Raw genomic sequence first — 21030 nt, 5'->3', positions numbered from 1 at the left:
GATATGAACTTTATGATTAACAAAAGACATTGCAGGGGAAACATGCAAACTATTCTCGGTCTACTGCCAAGGGGAAAGTGGATTCGAATGTCTTTAATTTTTCGAAGTTTGCATAATGTTACTCTGTCTGTATCACTTTAGTTCTCATGACAACATAAATTATTACTACAAGGTTCGACAATTATATTCTTCTCAGTTTACTTTGTTTTGCTTATACAACCTTATCCTCTGTTACCAAGGAAAGTGAAATGTTAATGTTCTTTTCGAAAAATGAAATAAAAATTGAATTGAATTGAATTGAATTGAAATGATTTGAATTGACTAATAATCAATTTTTCATATTCGTAGGTCCCTACTTCAACAATGATCGACAGATAATGTCATAGCACTGGCAAAATTTGGGTTTCGAATTTGTTTATATTTTGAAATATTCTACAGCACATATTTAGATATTCTCTTGGCCAAATATAGGATGATCAGAGTATCTTGAGTTTATACACGTCCGCATGCATTTGCACTGCATAGTCCCTTCAAGCGAGCAGATGAAACTTGTTCTAACGTTACCCTTGTAGACAGCGATCTTGGATATGCCTCCACAAAATACAGCCGTATTACCCGAGCATGGCCTTCCACACATGTTGTTAGCCAGCGCAGATAGGTGGGAGCAGTTGAAATGGCGTGAGCAGGTACATACACTGCCATGGATACTCGCAAATACGAAGCCGGCGTGGATGCAGAGCACAACGCAGCTCGTTGGGGTCAAATATGTAGAATTCTTGAGGCCTAAATATGTGCCCTCAGTCTGACAACGTTCGTCGAAACAGCCTAGGTAAGTTGCACCTGAATGCATTGTGTAACTTTCATAATCATAACGGCTACAAATACCAATTTGACATCTCATCTGATTTGATATGCTCTGAGAATACTAGTATCGGATTTATGTAATTAGAAATGATCGATTTGAACCTATGAATTTTAAACATATCCCTGCGCAACTTATTGACTGCTTGCAAATACTCCATGCATTAATCTCGCAATAGATTTTAACATAGAATTGAAATTTACATGACAAAGTAATAAGTGATAACCAAACAAATTATTCAGTGTACACACATACTAGTACATCCGATACAAATTCTTGTTTGCTATCAGAGAGAAAACACAATTCTGATGAATGCAGATTGCTACAGTGTCATAATCCATTGCTTAAAGCTTTTAATGTGAAATATAATCGTATTGATGAGGATGAGTTTGAAAATAAATGTGATCATATTCATGATTTGCCACTTTGTATAATTTGAAAGAAAACTCCATACATTTTTGCTGCATGTGCAAAGTTTACTGGGACAGCATACATACTACTGGGAATTGGGACCCTGCGAAATTATAACTTTATTGGCACTGTAAAGGAGAGGATTTTGTTTATAAGAAGAAAAGTGAAGAAACTATGGATATGTCTTGACATTGAAATTCATTATTCATGGTTGCATTTAAACACTAGCTTTTTGTTTTCATTAAGATTTTAAGAGAGCAGAGAAGAGGCGCCTATTATTCACCAGGACTATTGTATCTTTAGGCTACGGTCACAACCCCTAATATCAGCCTGCTCGGCGACCGGTCGGCGAGTTTTTAGCCAATTACGGTCGGACGCCGACCAGAGACCGACCAGGCACCACTGATTTTTAGGGCATCGGTCGGTCGCAGCTGAAGTTTTAATGCGGAGTTAAAATTTCAGCGGCGACCGACCAGTTTTCACTTGCTGCCCAAAATACGCTCGGTGTCCGAGCGGCAACCGCCCAGGCACTGACCTAATCGAGCGATCGCCGCCGAGTGATTTAGGAATTAAAAACAATAGAGACAAAAATGACAAAAGCACAGAAGAAAACCAATGGAATAGATCGAGCGGTCGCCGTCGAGCGACTTAGGAACAACAAATAATAACGATAAAATGACAGAAACACTGAAGAAAACCAGGGAATAGATGGGTAAGAGAAGCCAGGGAAGTGTGGAAGAAGCAGGGGGAGGAATAGAGGCAAGGAACCCCTACCAACATCTCATCATCTCAACATCTCGGCAACCAACATGAGGGACATAGAAGACAGGGATAACTAGTTATCTGTGGTTTCACACAGCTGAGGTTTGGTAGTTGGTAATTTAACTCTTGAATCTTTTGTCTTGAGTTCTATATTAATTGATTAATTAATTATCACATCACAAATCGCATAGGTACATGAATATACCCAGGTAGCTCGTGAGAAATTTCCGGCAGAGACCGGCGGACGGCCGACGGTACGCCTACGGCACACCGGTGGATGACCTACCAATCACCCGTCGGTCGCTGTGCGATTTCGTAAAAATCGGCCGGTGGCCGGTGGGAGATTGTCCAGTTACCAATGGGGCATCGCTCGGTGACTGCTCAGTGTCTGCGCGGAGAAGATCCCCATATTTCGCACTTTTTTTACCTAAAATCCACCGGTGACCGACGGGAAATCGACAGGGCATCGCTCGGGCACCGCTGGGGTTTTATAACCTGCTCGACATCTCCAAAAAACTGCTGGGCGCTGCCAAAATTTCAGCGGCGACCGAGCAGGCTACAAATCGGTCGGTCGCCACTCTGAGTTGTGACCGTAGCCTAAGAGTAGTCGCTAGGAAGGTTGTTGTAGCGAACATCAGAATAATGACGAGTCGCATAAAGATGGACACTCAGGTGTCATGTACGAAAGCGTCTTGCAAAATTAAAGGCAAAGATTGAAATATAAAATAGCCGTTAGAAATTTATATCATCTCATTCAAGAGTATGAAATTCTTAAAATATTGGATCTGTACAAAAGCTGAAAAATGCTAAGATGTGCAAATCCTCAATTTTTTTTTCTGAAGTAAAATAGCGCTATTTCTTGTTCCATGATATTTCCCCCAACTTATTTGCAGTAAGATAAATAGCAAGAAACTAGCGAATCCTTATATGTATGAAAGTATTTACAACATTACTGGGATAATATGCATTCTCCTCTTAAGACTTTAACGGAAGAAACGCTTTTTCCCCGTTAAATCTAAATCTATCATACGCTGATTCATGTAGTTGAATCTTTCGTAGTGAGGGCAACACCATCAAAATATCATCATGGGCACAATTTGGCGAACAGATAGTCTCAAATACAAGAAAATATTTTTCATCGTATAATTAAAGCTTAATACATCTAAACCAAAAGATACATAAAATATGTGTATATTAATGATTTTAATGATCTCATTCAGATAACTGTGGGAACGAAATAGTGCTATCTGCAAATAATAAATAATAATGACGGTGTCGGCAGATATTTATGTGGACTGCTTGAAAACATCAATATTTAATAGCAGAACACATCAGCAAAGTTTCAGGAAAATTTGCTGAAAGTTCTTATCAATCTTTAAAGCTTCGGTGCAGAAATCGCTGAATAAGAAGACTGCTACAATTCATTCGTCACCTAGTTGAAAATTCGTAGCATTTTTTAAAGCTTCGGTGCAGAAATCGCTGGATAAGAAGACTGCTACAATTCATTCGTCACCTATGTAGAACGATGTAAAAAAGATAAAGAGTATTCTACAAAATTTCATTTTGAATGAAAGTACACATTGCCTTTACTGACTTATGTCAGGGGTAAAATTATCATTTCCCTGCTTTCTGAACGAGGTAAGCCAAGTCCTCTTTTATCAAGGTAGAAAAGTGAAAAGTTTGTTGATTTTCTTTATATTTTTTACATTGTTTTCCATTATATACGACTTCAAGACGTATTGTATTCTTGTCAAATAGGGATTGCTGCACCAAAACTGGGAAATTCTGACTTTTTAATGTTTAATTTCCCCAAATTAAAACCGACCTATAACTGCTGCATTTCCTCAATTCACATGAAAAATAATTCATGTCATTACTCATTATCATTTCATTCTCCGTTAATGTAAAATCGAAAGAAGAGCGGATGCAAGATTGATCCTTGGGGAATTTTACGCCACATTAATTTGGTGGGTGTTTGTATACTGCCATTATTTTGAATAAATTGGGATCATGGTAAAATCTTTATACCTTGGTAGAGTAATTCTCCTTTTAATTCAACGTCAAAGCTTTTGAATTAGAATGGAATGGTAAATGGTATGGGAGACATTTAAAGTGTGTAGGCGTGAAAGTTAACCTTACTCTCTATGAATCATTCTTTAGTTCATCTTGTAAAAACTATGTACACGCCTAAAAGAATGACGTTACCCTTGATCATTATAACGTTGATTAAGAATCATTATTTGGAGTATGATGCATTTCACTAATTACAGAACGACCGTCTATCATAGCATTTTTTGGGGGGTGCTGCTGTTGCTTTTGCGTTGTGCATTGTGTCATTCAAAATGTTTCATTTATCGGAAAAGATTCGCTTCTTCTTTATTAAATCGTTAAGTAACGAGGATACAGGCCACATTAGTTTATGGACTTGAATAGCGACAAAGTTTCATATTATCTATACTAAGGCAGACCTTTTGCCAGGATCTTTTATCCACCTTACACTATCACATTGTTAATGGTTAACGACTTGTTATCTTTGATAGAATTCTCGAGAAATTCAGAATGCTCCGTTGAAAAAAAAAAGCTAATGACTGTCATTATTTCAAATCAAATTGAACATTAATTTCCTCACCCTCAAAACGGTATTTGGAGATTTCAGACAATCCAACAAGTTCTTGGCCCAGTGCTCCGGCTGAAAAGATGACTATCTCCACAAATACCCACAATGCGAGCATAGTGCAGTTCACTGATCGCAGCTTCCATTCGTAATCACGATAAACTTTAGGAAGTGTGTTTTACGGAAGATGTAGCATTATCAACGAGATCAACTCAGTTTGCGGACTGCAGTCTCCTCAAAGTCTTCTTTGCAACGCGAGTCGTGCCTAGCCAGCTTAGGTGAGAAACAAAGGGAAAATGAATAAGTTTCGCTTTTTAATATACTTATATTGTTCTGTAGTATCATTTACATGTCTCTAACGACCCTTTAACCTGTCAAATCCCATATATCACATTTCGGTGGTTTGGTGTAGTAGTTCTGTTTTATAAGTTTTATCACTTTAGCAGTCCTTTCGTAGAGTAGTCTTAATAATGCTCTTTTATTTGAGTCCTTGTTATAACCCTATGAATTACTCACATTGCTGAATTTACAACTGTTATCAAGTAGGCATCGCGTTTCAAAAGAGTGAAATTAAGATATATGTCTAACATTTGCATGTTTTGGTATTTTTGTTTTGACTTTGTCCAACTTTGATATAGATTAGATAAGACGAAGCTGCCAGATTAATGAAGAAAACTTTCATAAGGCGGACTTAAATGTTTTCTTTCCTTTGACCTCTATTTTTGTCACCTACCAAAAATTGATTTTGGTCGCAGATTTGTCATTAGCTTCTTAATTGCTAAATTTATAACACAGTCAAAGCATCTTTCCCAAATTAGCAAATTTGTGTAATTTTTTACCTTAACTTACAGTGCATATCAGAAAGAAGAAAATCATAATGATGCTGCCAATTTAGCGAGGGTTACAATAAAATATCTGCCCCAGATTACCCTGGGACATACTGGGTTAAAGTACATAACGTCATTCCCTGCACTTCTGCTTAGCAATTAACGAGAAATCTTCTTTGTTTGTCCCGAGTTTCAAATGCTTTCGAAATGCTGGGGAGAAAGATCGATCTTCTTAAAAGGAAACGAGGAAGTGCAGTTACAAAATCAAATCAATCTTAAATGCTTAAACAAGTTTCAATCACTCTGTCGCATATCGGTTTTCATTGTAATGGGATCTCCCTGCATATATACTTTGGCTTTAGTACTCAGCACACAATCAGACAAAGTGATCAGTAGGGTAGGCCTACAATACCGAGTTTGCTTAACAGAGTAGGTAAAAAAATTGACTCTTTTCATCATGTTTGGAATGAAATAAGGTGTTGATGTCTTCGCCTCCCAAGTCTGCAATTGACCTGCATACAATTTTTCATCTCGAATTTCTGTTCTCTTTAGAATAAAACCCAAGATAATATTCGGTAAATTATAATAGTAGTCATGTGATTCAACTCACAACAGCTATGACTTTTATGGAGGAGGAAGGGCAAAGATGGTAACCTTTCGAGTCTTGTTCAGGGTTGTAATTACGTGCCTCATGGCCACTTGAAAAGGCAAGGAATTTGAAGAATTATAATCATGATTATAGAAAATTTTGCAGTTTTTGCGTAACTTCGCATGTCAAGTTTCACCGAATTCGAAAATGTATTTCAGTGAAGATATTTCTCAATATTTCAATTAGAACATTTCTTTTTCCCTGAGAATATTTTTCATCAAATAAAAATGAAAAAATGATCTTGTGTCGCTTTGCTCATACACTGTGTACTCTTGCCAATTATTTCTCTCTTTTTTTAAGAAAGCAAACAGTGAGGCAACACTAGATTTTGTGAGCATGAAATGCCATGTTAAAAATTTTTAAAAGGCAAAAGAAAATACACAAATAGACATGCCAGATACGGCTATATTCTGTTATTCGTGATTATACCAGGCAAAGCCGACCTAACATAAAATAGATTTGTAATCGTTGCGCCATCTTCCTTTCCCTCCTCCCCCCCCCCCCCCCCAACACACACACACACATTCACATCCTTGGCGACAAAATAGAAAAACGCAAAGAAAATATTCCCAAATATATCAACGAACATAACAGAAACAAAAGTGTCTGGGGTTGCACCCTCTCTCTCACTTTCTCCCCTCCCAGATCCATTCCAAAATAGAACGAATGAAAGAAAAAAGTAGTTCCGTAACCTTGAAATAAGCCAGAAATAACATCTGCAGAGCTCATACATAATTGATACAAACATATTAATTTCTTTATTGTTTGTTTGTTTGTTAACTCTTATTTCCGAGACAGTAAAGTAATACTCAAAAACGAGACATATTGAACATGGTATGATGATATTGAGACATGAATCACATGTGAATTATCAAACATAATGAAAATGAATTGACATGTAGCAAATGATGTAATATGTGCAACGGTCGATAGCCATTTCAGATCTATCTACATGATAGATCTTTTCTTAGGATCCAAGATTTATAAGCCTATAACAACTAACATGTGTTCAGTTTACTAGAAGCATCTTTTACAGCCATATTCACCATCATAATTATCTTTTCTATTCACACGCCGATAGTGTCTGTACTTCAATATCATAGGAGGGCAAGATGGTGATATTTTAGCATCTAACATGCCTTGTTGCCACATTATTATCCTGTCAGCCTGTTCTGCATGCGTACGGATAGCATTGGATAGAGTGAGGCTAGTCGTTTTGGACACGCTGAAGTCTAGCTTTATCCCTCATTTTCACATTATAATCAAAGCAGAGTTACAAAATTCTAACTTACTAAAAAAAATGAAGACATAGCCTTGCACATTGCATTCAAGATCAGGAACTTTGCAACTCTTGGGAGATTAATTGCGTGATTTCGAGATCTGCGTAATGAGTAATTGTGGTTAGTTGTTTAGACATTGAGTCATGTATAGAGACATTAGTGACTAATCAAAAAGCACTCCAAGGTTTTTAAAATAATGGATGATTCAATCTCGACACCACACACAATGACAGAAACCACACAGACAATGACAGAGACTCTGTTTGGCGACAGCACAATAAAAGACTCTAGATAAAGAGTTCTCCAAACACATCCAATAGTTATACTAACGTATGACAGCCCGTCGTTGAAACTGTCACAGGTAAATACAACTATTGGATGTGTTCAGAGAACTCTTTATATTCATCAGCCATTGTTATGAACTTCTTCGCAATAAGACACTCTGTTTTGTTTTCACTCAGTTTCAGTTTATTTTGAACCATCCATTCACTCAACTCAGAAATGCAACCCTCACAAGATCTGATTGAAGTACATACATCAGACTGTCAGGTCTTTCGGAATAGGATGCACAATACAGCTGAGTGTTATCAGCAAATCCATGATATTGGAGTCCATGTCGTTTGATTGTTGCCATCGTGGCCATGGGCTAAGTTTATTATGTGAAAAACGTAGGACCTAACATAGATCCTTGCGGAAGTCCATATAACAAATGATAGAACTCAGAATACTTATTCCATACAAATTTTACTCGAAAAGACTTGTCATTAAGATCTGGCTTCAACCCATTCACCACAAATCCAGCAATACCAAAGTCAGTGTGGAGTCAATCACTCAGTATAATGATCAATATTGCCAAACACAGCGCGTAAATTCAACTGAACGAAAACTCCACCCTTCCTGTTATCAAGCTGGTGCAGGTTATTTGTAACACGAGGTAGTGCTGATTCTGCATATGAGACTGTTAGTAGGCAGAATGATCGATATTCCTCTTGGAGATCAAATGCATCAATATGAGCAATCATCTAGATGTTACAATTGATCCAATCACTTTATATGTTATATGACAAATTCGAGACCGAACTATAATTTTTCAGCTCCGAGTGACCCAGAGAAGGCTTTTTGAGACAGGGGAAAAAATAGCCTTTTTTTTACATTGCTGGAAAAGAAATACCACAGAGAACTATTAACGATGGAATGTATTGGTAATAACAAATTGAGTCATGCATTTTCAGCAGCCAGACAAACAGCATGAACAGAGCATCAAGTCAACATGACTTTTTGCGGCCTTCCTTATTATCTTCAACAACTTATTTTCGTCAAAAAGGTCAAACTCAGAAATACCGAGACTACAAGGGGATAAGATGACTTCCGAATCACACAGTGACAATCGCATTAGACATCAAGTGACCGTCTGATATCTGTAATCTTCAATTTTAATTCAGATAAATTTATTCCAGTTGGATCGAAAATACAGGAATTCATTTTCACGGAACATGACATCTATACAATGATCTGATGAGTAGGACACGTCCAGAGCAGTTACACAGACAGGTAACTTGTGTTGGAATGCCCTGATATTACCGTGTGAATGAAATTGACGATTAAGTACATACACACAAACATACACAAAAGAAGAATTGAAAAAGAAGACAAAAACAAGCAAGGTAAAAAGAAGGAGGCCAAATGCTTGATTAACTTTCTCCTATTGCTATAATTTGGAAAAGTATTATTAGACAACCTACACACTAGGTAATGCCTTGACGATTGCATGCATTTCTTTAGTGGTTCATGGCTGGCATTGAGTTGTATAAATCTCTCGCTTGGCAAACTAAAGTGTCAGATCAAAAGAGTGTTTCCTGATGCTTATTATATTTTCCTGATCTGATGAAGACTTCCAGGCTTATCCCATATCCTTTCAAGTCCTCTTCAAGCTTAGACCTCTGCCTACATTGTTGCAAACAATTGGAGGACAGTGACTATCTCACACTGTTGTTTATTACCACGTCATAGAAAACTCTATTTTGACCCGAAAGAAGTTACCACTGGCTTCCGTTAAAAACCGATTTGAAGTCACTGCCAAATTATCAGAAATCAATTTGTGTTTGATTTCTCAATTTTACTGTTGCAATTTTCACACTTTTACACTTTTTACAAACAGGAAATTCACAGTTAACAGCAATATGGTCCACCGATTTCCATTAGTAGTTTACATTACAGTAATTAGTAAGCAATAAATACACAAGAAGCAGTGGTATTTATAATGTCTAAAGAGATTACTATACTAAAGATCGGAATAAGAGCAGAATGGTTGTTGGGGTTTTTCAAGGATTTCGAAACATGTTTGTATTTTATTCCTTCGAATTACAATTCACTATTTTTGTTTCTCCCTCTTCGATTTTTTTTTAGCCGTTGGATGCATTTTTCAGTTATGATAAATCTTCAATTATGTCACTTAAAGTGAAAAAAATGTCAAGGGTATCATTATGTGAAAAAAAATTATTGTGAATTCATACATTGCGGTGGAGAGACGACTTTCATGCAACTACATACGAAAAAGATTTTGAGTTGGAGAGTGAAAATCACTTCACAGAACACAGACATGATCATTGGTTTTGACGGGTTTTCCGCAACATACATCGGATGGTTCGATTTGTCCTGTTCTTTTGTATTTGACAGTGGGGGCAAGAGACATTACCCTTCTAAAGAGGTCTAGAACCAGGTTTGGGATACACATTTCCGGAGAACAGTTAGAACATAAATAATTGATGAGACTAAAACTAGCAAACTGGCGTGTCATCTGACAGGAAGATTCCCAGTGTTTTACTATTTACGACTTTTTTCTCCTCCTTCATTTTTTTTTCTCTCTTTTCTTTATCGCAATCCAACAAACCTGGTTCGAATAGAATATTGCTAAATGTGTCTACAAAGCGATGGCTTATTGTCAGCAGCGTGAGGTAAGCTTCAAGCGCATCTCAGACCACTTCGTTGGTCGTCATTGGAATCCTCGTGAAAGGAGTCTGCTATGCCATCGCTTAAACCTATGAAATTTACATGGATTACAAACTTTAATCCTTATACCATACATTGTCCCTCTCTGGTTGGACTTAACATACGGTCAGTTCTGCACCTAGATGGTGACGATCGACGTGATCTAAATGTCTAGCTAGTCTCCCCCTCTCTCTCATCTCTCTCTCTCTCTCTCTCTCTCTCTTGCGTTCTGCAGTATGCTGGAATACTAAAAGAAGAGAAAGCTGTTCTCAAAGCAAATTGAAATACTTTCGATGTTTGACGTAAGCTTAGGATGTGAGCACCTTTTGTTTCCAAATGGGGAGGCCATGAACTACTTCCGTTCTTTCAGCACCACAAGCGACAGTTTTGAAGATATCGCGAAGGCTCTGGTATGTTCTTCAGATCACACTTAAGAATGCGGACGAATGTTTTCCCAAAGTGAGGATGCTTTAGAGCATAAATGATAGGATTGAGGCAGGAGTTGCAAAGGAACAGCACGGCCATCCAAGGGATCACCGGCTCGCTGGCGGGTATGACGATGGCTACAGCCGCGGGCATCACGCACACCGTGTAGACGCACACCACCATGAACAAGTTGAGCGTTATCCTAATTTGCTTTCTGTACACTCTCTTGATCTTCTCGCAAGCGATCCGCTCCAACGTCACAGCCTTCCTCCTGGGAGGGGACTTTTTGGATATCCGCAAAGGGCTCCCTGGTGTGTATTCCAATGTCTGATCACAATCCGTTGGAAGGAATCGCTTGGTGCTAGGATGGGCTGGAAGAGAAGAAAGAAGAGACGGAGGAGCTCGAAGAGATGACGCGGAAGGGTGGTGGGTCAGGAGTTGGGAGGGGGCTGGAAATAACTCGTGTTTACGGCACGGCAGGGATGCAACGGAAATATCTTCTTCGGAGGCTGTGTAGGTGTTGATCTCTGACTGCACTATGGAAATAGATTTGGCAGATGCACACATTCGCCTCATCATGACGCGGCTGTTGCGTCGCGCGGTTCTGAGGATCAGCGAGTAGCAGACGACAATGATGATGAAGGCAGGAAACTGAACGAGCAGTCCCGCCGTTAAACTGAGTGTGTCGGAATGCAAATTGCCAGTGTCCTGTACGCACACCCTGTATTCATGCGAATAACCAAGAGAACCAAACCCTACAGGTACTAGAACGACTATCAACACAATGGGGTATAACCACGAACTGATGATCATAATCCCAAGGCTTTGTTTCTTGAAGACATTGGTTAGCGACGAATGAGAGTTCAAGCTGCCGTTAATTATGTGATAGCGATTAATGGCAATGAGGGCCATAGTTACGACGCTGCAACCCAGGGTTGTCAGCGTGGCTGCAGCAACCAGCTGGCAAAGAACTGGAGGGATGTTACAGCTGTCCTGGCGGAGCAGGGTTGCTGTGTGAACAGGAAGAAGCAAGCATGTGAAGAGATCAGCGACAGCAAGGTTCACAACAAAAACGTTGGTAGTGTCCTGAAGTCTGCGTGATAGGGCTACTGCGAGAATGACGAGTGTGTTGCCGAAAATTCCAACTGAGAAGATGATGCAAATTAGTGTTGCCAAGGTAACCCTGATTGAGAGGTCATCTAGAGGATATTTGGCAAGTCCTGTGGAGTCATTCGCATGACATTCATTCATTGTCATATTATCAAATGTTCTTTCGATGAACGGTGTTAGATTTTGTCCAGATTCTGTTGACGATGGGAGGAGTGTGGATGAATTGTCGCTAAACAATGTATTTGCAATATCGTCCAATTTTCTGGTATGCTCTGTAGACCCTTGAAACATCTTCCCCTGCGCTGGGATTCACTTGTGGGGAAGCGCCTTGTCACAGACCATCAGGTTTTCTTCCTGCAGCAGAAAAGCAGAAAAGCGATACAACGTTACTTCAGACCGGCCCGAAATAGTCTGACACGTGTGCTGTATTGAATTAATTCGTCACTGAATGTCAAAATGTGAATATACTTTAATATTGTTTATGTGTACTAAGACCAATAGGCTAATTGATGAGCGAAAGATTTGGTGTCCATAATGCCAGCAAATGTAGACCTAGATATTCCGAGATATGTCGATAATTGCGTCAAAGTTCTTTGCATACATCGATGTTTAGCGTGGTTCGGTGACACAAGGGCATGCACAACCAGGTTTGATTATTCTTAGGCTTAGTAACATTGAGAAATGTTTTTCGTATGTTCTCCCTAAACTATCTGACTCTAGTACATCGGTCATATTAATCATAGATATGAAAGGTGGGTTGATGAGAAATTCAGCCAAGCCTTTGAAAATCATAATCTTAAACACGTCATTGATGGTTGCAGAATAATGGCAAAGGTTTATGTAATAATTTTGTCCTTTTAATGTAAGGTACATAAAAAAGTATAAAGCTAAGCACATGCACTGTTATGCATCATTTTTATTTGTTCGTTTGCTTGTTTTCTTGTGGTCAAGTAAATGCGAACATTATGATTGAGTGTAAACTTAACAATGTAGAAGGTTTGATCTACCAAATACCCGCGATACACCAAAAGTAGCATACCAGCCGCCGTGTCAAGAATCGAGACAGGATACTTTTAATACTCACGATTAATTCTTTAATGATGGTCTTTCCCTTAGTTCTGATCTTGTCCACCGTCGTGTTTTCATACCATACCCTGGGGTAAAATGCAAATTTATATCTAAGAAGAGTCGCTTTTATAAATGCCTCCCATTTCACATCAATGTCGAGTGTGGCGGTGACACAGTGTGACTCACGGGTTATGCTTGGCCGGTGCTGAGGGCGCAACCAACAATTTTGGAGAAAAGGAGTGAGGCGAAATTGTGGAACGTTTTCCTCGCTTTGTGAAATGGCGTATGCTCTTGATGTCACTTGTGCAGGGAAGATGTAACTTTAGAAATGCTGGAAAGCAGAAAGATAAGAAATCTGCATAGATCCAGACGTAACACTGATTTGCAAACCCGAATCTTTTCTTTGCATCGTATTTTCGATATAAAATTTAGTGTACGTGGTCTTTTTTTTCGTTCTTTTTTCCTAAAGAGGGGGGGGGGGGAGGGAGGGGTTGTAGAGACCAATACAGCTTAACTCTGGTGACCATTTCCTTGTTGGTGTTGAGCATAATGTATATTTAAGTGATGACTGTGAGCACCAATACTACCATAATGGACATTGATATATATGATGCTACTGCAAATAAAGGATATGAGGTGAAAGACACAATAACTATGACAGGCACTGGCGTTCAAATTGCATTACTGTCTGCTTTGACACGTATACGATGTTCGGCAACCCAGGGGCGTAGTTGTCCCCTGCATCCCCACTGGCCCCGTTTGGTTGGCGGTAGACAGTGTGTAATGGTTCGTCCAGAGCAGTGGTCGTGAATGTTAGCATTCGAGGCGCGACAAGTGATTCGTCTTTCAACTTGAGCGAGCATATTTATCACCTTTTGAGGATGCGAGGTCACCTGTTACAATGCCGAAAATTACAATGGGACTTTTAAAGTTAGCCGTGAACACTTTGTGGTCAGTGGCAGTGAAAAATCTTGCGGTCTTTTAAAAACGTGCCTGACATCCGGGCCAAGATCATCATTTTATTCATATGATTATCATCTCTTCGCCAGCTGATATCATCATTCAAAAAGCACAAAGACAGAACGACACTCGTCACGGTACATTGCTAAAAACAAAGAAGACTTCTTGCAGTCTTGCGTAAAAGACTTTTCATGCAAGAAAGCTACTTTGTGATACAATTGAAAGTGGGCGTAAAAAGACTTCTTTTGGTATATTTAGCATGTTAATGAGATTACGTCATGACTAAATTAGATTCAATCAATCTTCATAATAACTAGCTTACTTGACTACCTACATGCACGCAGACAGTGCTACACACATAAATGTATATAAATATTTATAATATGTATAATCATTTCACTCTCTAAAAATATCGAGTGAAAATATTCACTCTTGAAGGAGTGAATAACATTTTTCTGCTATCCACTCCTTCAAGAAAATTAGACAGAAATGACTGAGATAGCTGCGTAGATGCCATCAGAAAACTAGGCGGCTAACTTCAAATGCTGCGAATGAACCTGCTCGACGTGTTTCTGACAGCATGTTTGAACAGAAACGGGCATGAACGAACACGACACCAATGTTCAAAGGTGACGATTTTCAACTTCAAGGTATGCATACAATTTTATTGAAAATGTAGTAATGCCATTAAAAGAAATGTTTTAATAGTCTGCCCCAATTCGCATCCGCAGAATGCAGGTAAAATTTCGTATCTACGCTGTCTGGCATATTACTTCATTACGTCACCTGTTCTGATAAGCAAATTGTATTCAATATCGATTTGTAATCACGTTACTTTAAACTACCTGAATTCATCTAGCGGGCTGCCATCATATGACCATGGTATATAGTTGCGTGTAAACTATTAATAGATGAATGAATAGAATAGTGCCATTTACCTATTTGTTTTATGTTCTGATGTTTTAATCTTTTTAGAGAGAGAGAAAGGGCGGGTTTCATTTTGTGTCCTCTCTTGACAATTCTTTGTTCCTTCCTACTTAACTCCCTTTGTTTCTTTGTATAGTGCTATGGGTGCTGAAATGATAGGATCCTCGCGACTTAGCCCCTTGAAGACCGTAACTAGAGACATTGCACACATAGAGGTATTGACAGGGTTAATGTCTTCACTTGAAACTCCCATGATTAATCATGACTGTATACCGCTAAAAACGACGTTTCTTCATGTGTGTCAGAGTAAATAGAACATCAGCCTCTGGGTGTGTGCGGAAACTTTCTGAACTCATGTGCGTCCTACCGGAGCCCACAATGACTATACACTATGCGAGACAACCCACAAAATTGTTTGATTTTGCTGCAATTTCACGTCTTTTGTTCATTTCTGACAAGCTTATTCAAGCGTATTCATGGAAAGAGTCAAAGGTGAACACGTGGAAAGGAAGCATAGTCAGTATCATTTCAGAATATTTTTATTTCGCACGTAAGAACTTTGAATGGTGCGTGGAAACGTGACTGTTGATTCCAATATCAGGAACACTATCCCTGCAGGAACCGGACAAGTGACTTGATTAGCACATAGGCTCTACTCGTTTTCAAACTGTTGGATTACATGTGTAAATTCCTGAATTGTACAAATAGTATGAAGTTTGATAAGAATTCTATTAGTAACACTAAAATGTATGTTATGTCGAAGATGTTCCCACTCAGCATCTCATTACACGCAATGATACTCTCGGATTTGGACTTTTCCTTTCCAACACTGTAAAGAAGTCAAAACTATGATCTCTATGCTGATGTTCTGGCTGATTGTTTGACAGAATGAGATGTCTGAAGGTTGCTCCGTATCGCGTGTATTGTGAACGGCACTGATTGTGTAGGCCCCTATACAATCTTGTTGGTGTATGATTGAAATGACCAGTGAGTTTGTCTGCATTTGCGTCCAATATTGGTATTGCTGGTCTGTTTAGAGTCTCTCATCTTTGAAAGGATGGAATTTGTCCCTGGCGCGGGTCTTTATAGTCAACTGGGACTGCTCAGAATTTCATCCTACTTTGAATTTCATCATGTGACTTCACTGCCTTAAACACATGGGAAATGCTAATCTCCAGAGACTTTAACGAGTGCTACGTCCTAGAATTTGTGATACCCATCTAAAAGCGCCAATAAGTACTTTTGTTTATTACTATAACTGAAATATTTATCGCCATCATTACAGTCATCAGTTGTTAACATCTTATAGGAACTTCGTCCTCAGAAGACATCCGGAAATGGTAGATGAACGCTTCATTTAAAAGCTGTGCAATTACTCTTCAAGTAATTTTTTATGCCACTAGATAATCATGTTATCTTTAACTTTTTTAATATCCTGAGAAGGGTATTTACCGGAAGTTATATATCTTCGATAATCATAACGTTCGTTTGATTTATTCATTTTGTCCGCTGTTGGAGACCACTGGTAAGGCCATACGTTTTCACTGCATTGAGGTTATTTAAATGTAAATGGTGCTCTAAATTCATGTATATACATTCAACCAAAAAAGTAAGTTCCCCCCTAGCATTTTTGGATATATCTCAAAAGTATTGTACCGATTTTCATAATTCAAACGGGAATGGATAGGGAATTTCATTATTCATTAAAAAAAAAGTTGCACTTAAGGTTATATGAAGCACATTGTGTACATTTCCTATGCAAGTTAGCAAATGACCTTCTTTTAATTGTTATGTGATTCTCAGGAATTTCTTCAGGTACAATGTGCTTCCGTATTAACCAGATGTTAGGCATACTTTTTAAACAATAGGCCTTTTCAGTATGAAAATGTTGGTCGAAGCCATGTGCTTTTTAATTCCAATTTGGGTTGATCACATTAATGTGCTTATGGCCATTTTGCATCATGCCGCGTCTGCAAATTTTTGAAAGAGGGAGAGCTACAGCTTTCCTTGAAGCTGGGGTTCCGGTTAAGGAGGTGGCCAGGAGACTAGGGGTTTCGCCCAATGCCTCAAGGAACCTTAGAGCAAAGTTTCAGGAAACTGGAGAGGTCAAAGCTCTGCCAAGAAGCGGCCGACCAAGGGTGACATCTGTAAGGCAAGATATGCCCATAATCAATAAGGCTAAAGTACAACTTTTTTTTCCATACATTTTGACATAAAATGCATTTTTTCACACCAATAACGATATCTGGTGGCAATTTATTATGCCGTTCATGTTATGAATAATAAAATTCCCTATCCATTCCCGTTTGAATTATGAAAATCGGTAAATTCGGTAAAATACTTACTGAGATATATCCAAAAATGCTAGGGGAGGGAACTTACTTTTTTGGTTGAGTATATAATATATAGACTAGTATATATATATATATATATATATATATATATATGTATATATTTCCTTAACTGAAAATTGATAACTGTTCCAAGTCCAATGAGCATTCGGTAAGTATCGTGCGACAAGCAGAACCACTTCTCCACTTAAGCGGAACTTAAGATTAATGACTCATCTTGCAAGTATAAATAGGCCAATATTTTATTCTGATGAATCACATCATGACAAATGTCAGTAGTTGTGCCTCTTGTGGTAATCTGAAATCGGAAACTCTTAAAATTAAGAAGAAAAACCACAGAAAAACCACCACGTTCTACTTCCAGGTCACGTTTCAGCACTGTAGGATGTCATTGTCTTCAGCAATTTCAAGCGAAGAAACTGAATGGAGTCTTTAAGGCCCGAATTCACGGAATATTTCGTCGACAAACTGACAGTTTCGTTAACGAAATTATCATTTCGTTAACGAAATGTTCATTTAGTTACAAAATGTTGTCATTTCGTTACAAAATCATAATTTCATCGACGAAATGACTGATTTTGTAACGAAATATTCCGTGCGACACTTGGCGCTCCATGGTCATGATGGTTTTTGTCCATGGTTTAAACCATGAGTTCATTTGGGCCTAGTGTTGTGTGTGTGTGTGTGTGTGTGTGTGTAATTATCAAACGATATTTTGATATAGTGATTCATGATATTATATTGATGTAATTGTTTCATTCGGAAACAGGCTAAAATATTGGGCTTTGCCCTCCTGCCTGTCTCCTCACACTTTCCAATTATTTCAGTGGTTCCCACAACCCATGAATGTTGTTATAATTCTCATGCCTTTATATATGTTTTATTGTTGTATTGTCTGTTTTTGTTATCTGTTTTAACGGAAGTGTTAGATAAACCCCAACTCAACTAAAAAAAAAAATAAACACTGTCGTTTCTTTCATCCCTTCAAGGTACAAGGCATCATTCATTCTTTTATCTCATATGAATATGAATAGATCCACTCCTGAATCTGAATGAATGGCTCCACTCGTTGAAAGAACACTCCTCGAATAAAACTCACACTACACTTCATTCATTCAATCAAGCATTTTACACTGCCGCAATCATACATATCTTTTCCAAATATTGTAGTCAGTTTTCCTGATAAGAGTTTGGGCTTTTATTTCAGTACGATTTGAAGTCAACAAGCCGTGTCACTGCAAGAACGGGCACCTATCATTCTTCTACAATATCAAAGCATGTTTTTGACGTGTTGTTTTTTTTTCATAACTTTGATCACTGACATTGTCAAATCTTAGTATGCCCAATAAACTGAGCGAAGAGGATGAGCTCTACGCCACAAACGACATGAACGAAAGGAGACAGACTAAACAACAGACAGACAGACAGACAGATAAACAAACAGATAGCTGGCATCATAGGCGTACCCAGGATTTTTTAGAGGGGGGTGTTCAGTGGCGTACCGTGGGTCAAGACATTGGGGGGGGGGGGCGCACCTCATGGAAGCAACATCAGAATTGCATAACTGTACAATTAAATGCGAGCAAGTGGAGCGAGCGAGCTTGAAAATTTTGACATTTTACAGTCCCCAAACTGCCGTTTGTAGCTATATATAATAAAATATGTATATATTATATGTATTTGCTTTGGAAATTAAGGGGGTTGCACCGGGTGCAACTGCTGGCAGTTGCTGGCAGTAACATCAGGAGAATGGCATAACGATTAAATGCGAGCGAGCGAAGCGAGCGAGCTTGAAAATTTTGACATTTTAAGTCCCAAAACTGCCGTTTGTAGCTATATTTTTTCGCTTTAGAAATTAAGGGGAGGGGGCGCACTGCTGGTAATTACTGACAGCAACATCAGGAGAATTGCATAACGATTAAATGCGAGCGAGCGAAGCGAGCGAGCTTGAAAATTTTGACATTTTACAGTCCCAAAACTGCCGTTTGTAGCTATATTTTTTCGCCTTAGAAATTAAGGGGAGGGGGCGCACCGGGCGCAACTGCTGGCAATTACTGACAGCAACATCAGGAGAATTGCATAACGATAAAATGCGAGCGAGCAAAGCGAGCGAGCTTGAAAATTTTGACATTTTACAGTCCCCAAACTGCCGTTTGTAGCTATATTTTTTCGCTTTAGAAATTAAGGGGAGGGTGCGCACCGGGCGCAACTGCTGGCAATTACTGACAGCAACATCAGGAGAATTGCATAACGATTAAATGCGAGCGAGCGAAGCAAGCGAGCTTGAAAATTTTGACATTTTACAGTCCTCAAACTGCCGTTTGTAGCTATATTTTTTCGCTTTAGAAATTAAGGGGAGGGGGCGCACCGGGCTCAACTGCTAGCAATTACTGACAGTAACATCATTAGAATTGCATAACGATTAAATGCGAGCGAGCGAAGCAAGCGAGCTTGAAAATTTTGACATTTTAAAGTCCCAAAACTGCCGTTTGTAGCTATATTTTTTTTTTCGCTTTGGAAATTAAGGGGAGGGGGGCGCACCGGGCGCAACTGCTGGCAATTACTGACAGCAACATCAGGAGAATTGCATAACGATTAAATGCGAGCGAGCAAAGCGAGCGAGCTTGAAAATTTTGACATTTTACAGTCCCCAAACTGCCGTTTGTAGCTATATTTTTTCGCTTTAGAAATTAAGGGGAGGGTGCGCACCGGGCGCAACTACTGGCAATTACTGTCAGCAACATTAGGAGAATTGCATAACGATTAAATGCGAGCGAGCGAAGCAAGCGAGCTTGAAAATTTTGACATTTTACAGTCCTCAAACTGCCGTTTGTAGCTATATTTTGTCGCTTTAGAAATTAAGGGGAGGGGGCGCACCGGGCGCAACTGCTGGCAATTACTGACAGTAACATCATTAGAATTGCATAACGATTAAATGCGAGCGAGCGAAGCAAGCGAGCATGAAAATTTTGACATTTTACAGTCCCCAAACTGCCGTTTGTAGCTATATTTTTTCGCTTTGGAAATTAAGGGGAGGGGGCGCACCGGGTGCAACTGCTGGCAATTACTGACAGCAACATCAGGAGAATTGCATAACGATTAAATGCGAGCGAGCGAAGCGAGCGAGCTTGAAATTTTTGGCATTTTACAGTCTCCAAACTGCCGTTTGTAGCTATATTTTTTCGCTTTGGAAATTCGGGGGGGCGCACCGGGCGCCACTACTGGCAATTACTGGCAGTAACATCAGGAGAATGGCAAATAACGGTTAAATGCGAGCGAGCGAAGCGAGCCAGCTTGAAAATTTTGACATTTTACCGTCCAAAAACTGTCGTTTGTAGCTACATGTATATTTTTTTCGCATTGGAGGGAGGGGGCGCCCGGTGCGCCCCCTGGATCCGCCACTGGTAGTCAAGGGTGTCGGTTTATGTTCATGATTGGGGGAGGTATGACCAGCGAGGGGGCGTCGAAGTGACCAAGCGGGAGAAGGATGTCCAAAATCTGCACTTTATATAGAGCATCCCCTAATTTGTTTGTGTTTGTGAGTGTGTGTGTTTCATATAGATGGAAAAGTTAGGAAATAGCCAAGGTCAAGTCTTATTATTGGCAATGCAAGGCATTTTGATATAGACTAGTATGCAAAGCAACACTGCAAAATCAATGATCAAGCTTTGATAGCAAATGCGTATACAACCTATCAAACATTGCGCAACATTGCAGCGACTCTTTTTGCCATTCCGATATTCTGAGTACACTGCGCACATCCTGCTTGTATTCAAAATGCCAACCAGGAATCAC

General features: G+C 39.2%; 1 protein-coding gene across 1 annotated transcript; it reads right to left on the bottom strand.

Moving 5' to 3' along the window:
- Positions 1-10759: 10759 nt before the first annotated feature.
- On the bottom strand, positions 10760-12070 carry LOC139740340 (D(2) dopamine receptor-like). Its single transcript, XM_071650937.1, has one exon. The coding sequence runs from the start codon at positions 12068-12070 to the stop codon at positions 10760-10762; it is 1311 nt and encodes a 436-aa protein (XP_071507038.1).
- Positions 12071-21030: the final 8960 nt, after the last annotated feature.

The sequence above is a fragment of the Diadema antillarum genome, unplaced genomic scaffold (genome assembly GCF_040938485.1).
Source record: "Diadema antillarum isolate AM-2024a unplaced genomic scaffold, OU_Dant_1.0 scf00000030, whole genome shotgun sequence".
In the NCBI taxonomy this organism is placed as follows: domain Eukaryota; kingdom Metazoa; phylum Echinodermata; class Echinoidea; order Diadematoida; family Diadematidae; genus Diadema; species Diadema antillarum.
This window is presented reverse-complemented; position numbering and strand designations above follow the sequence as displayed.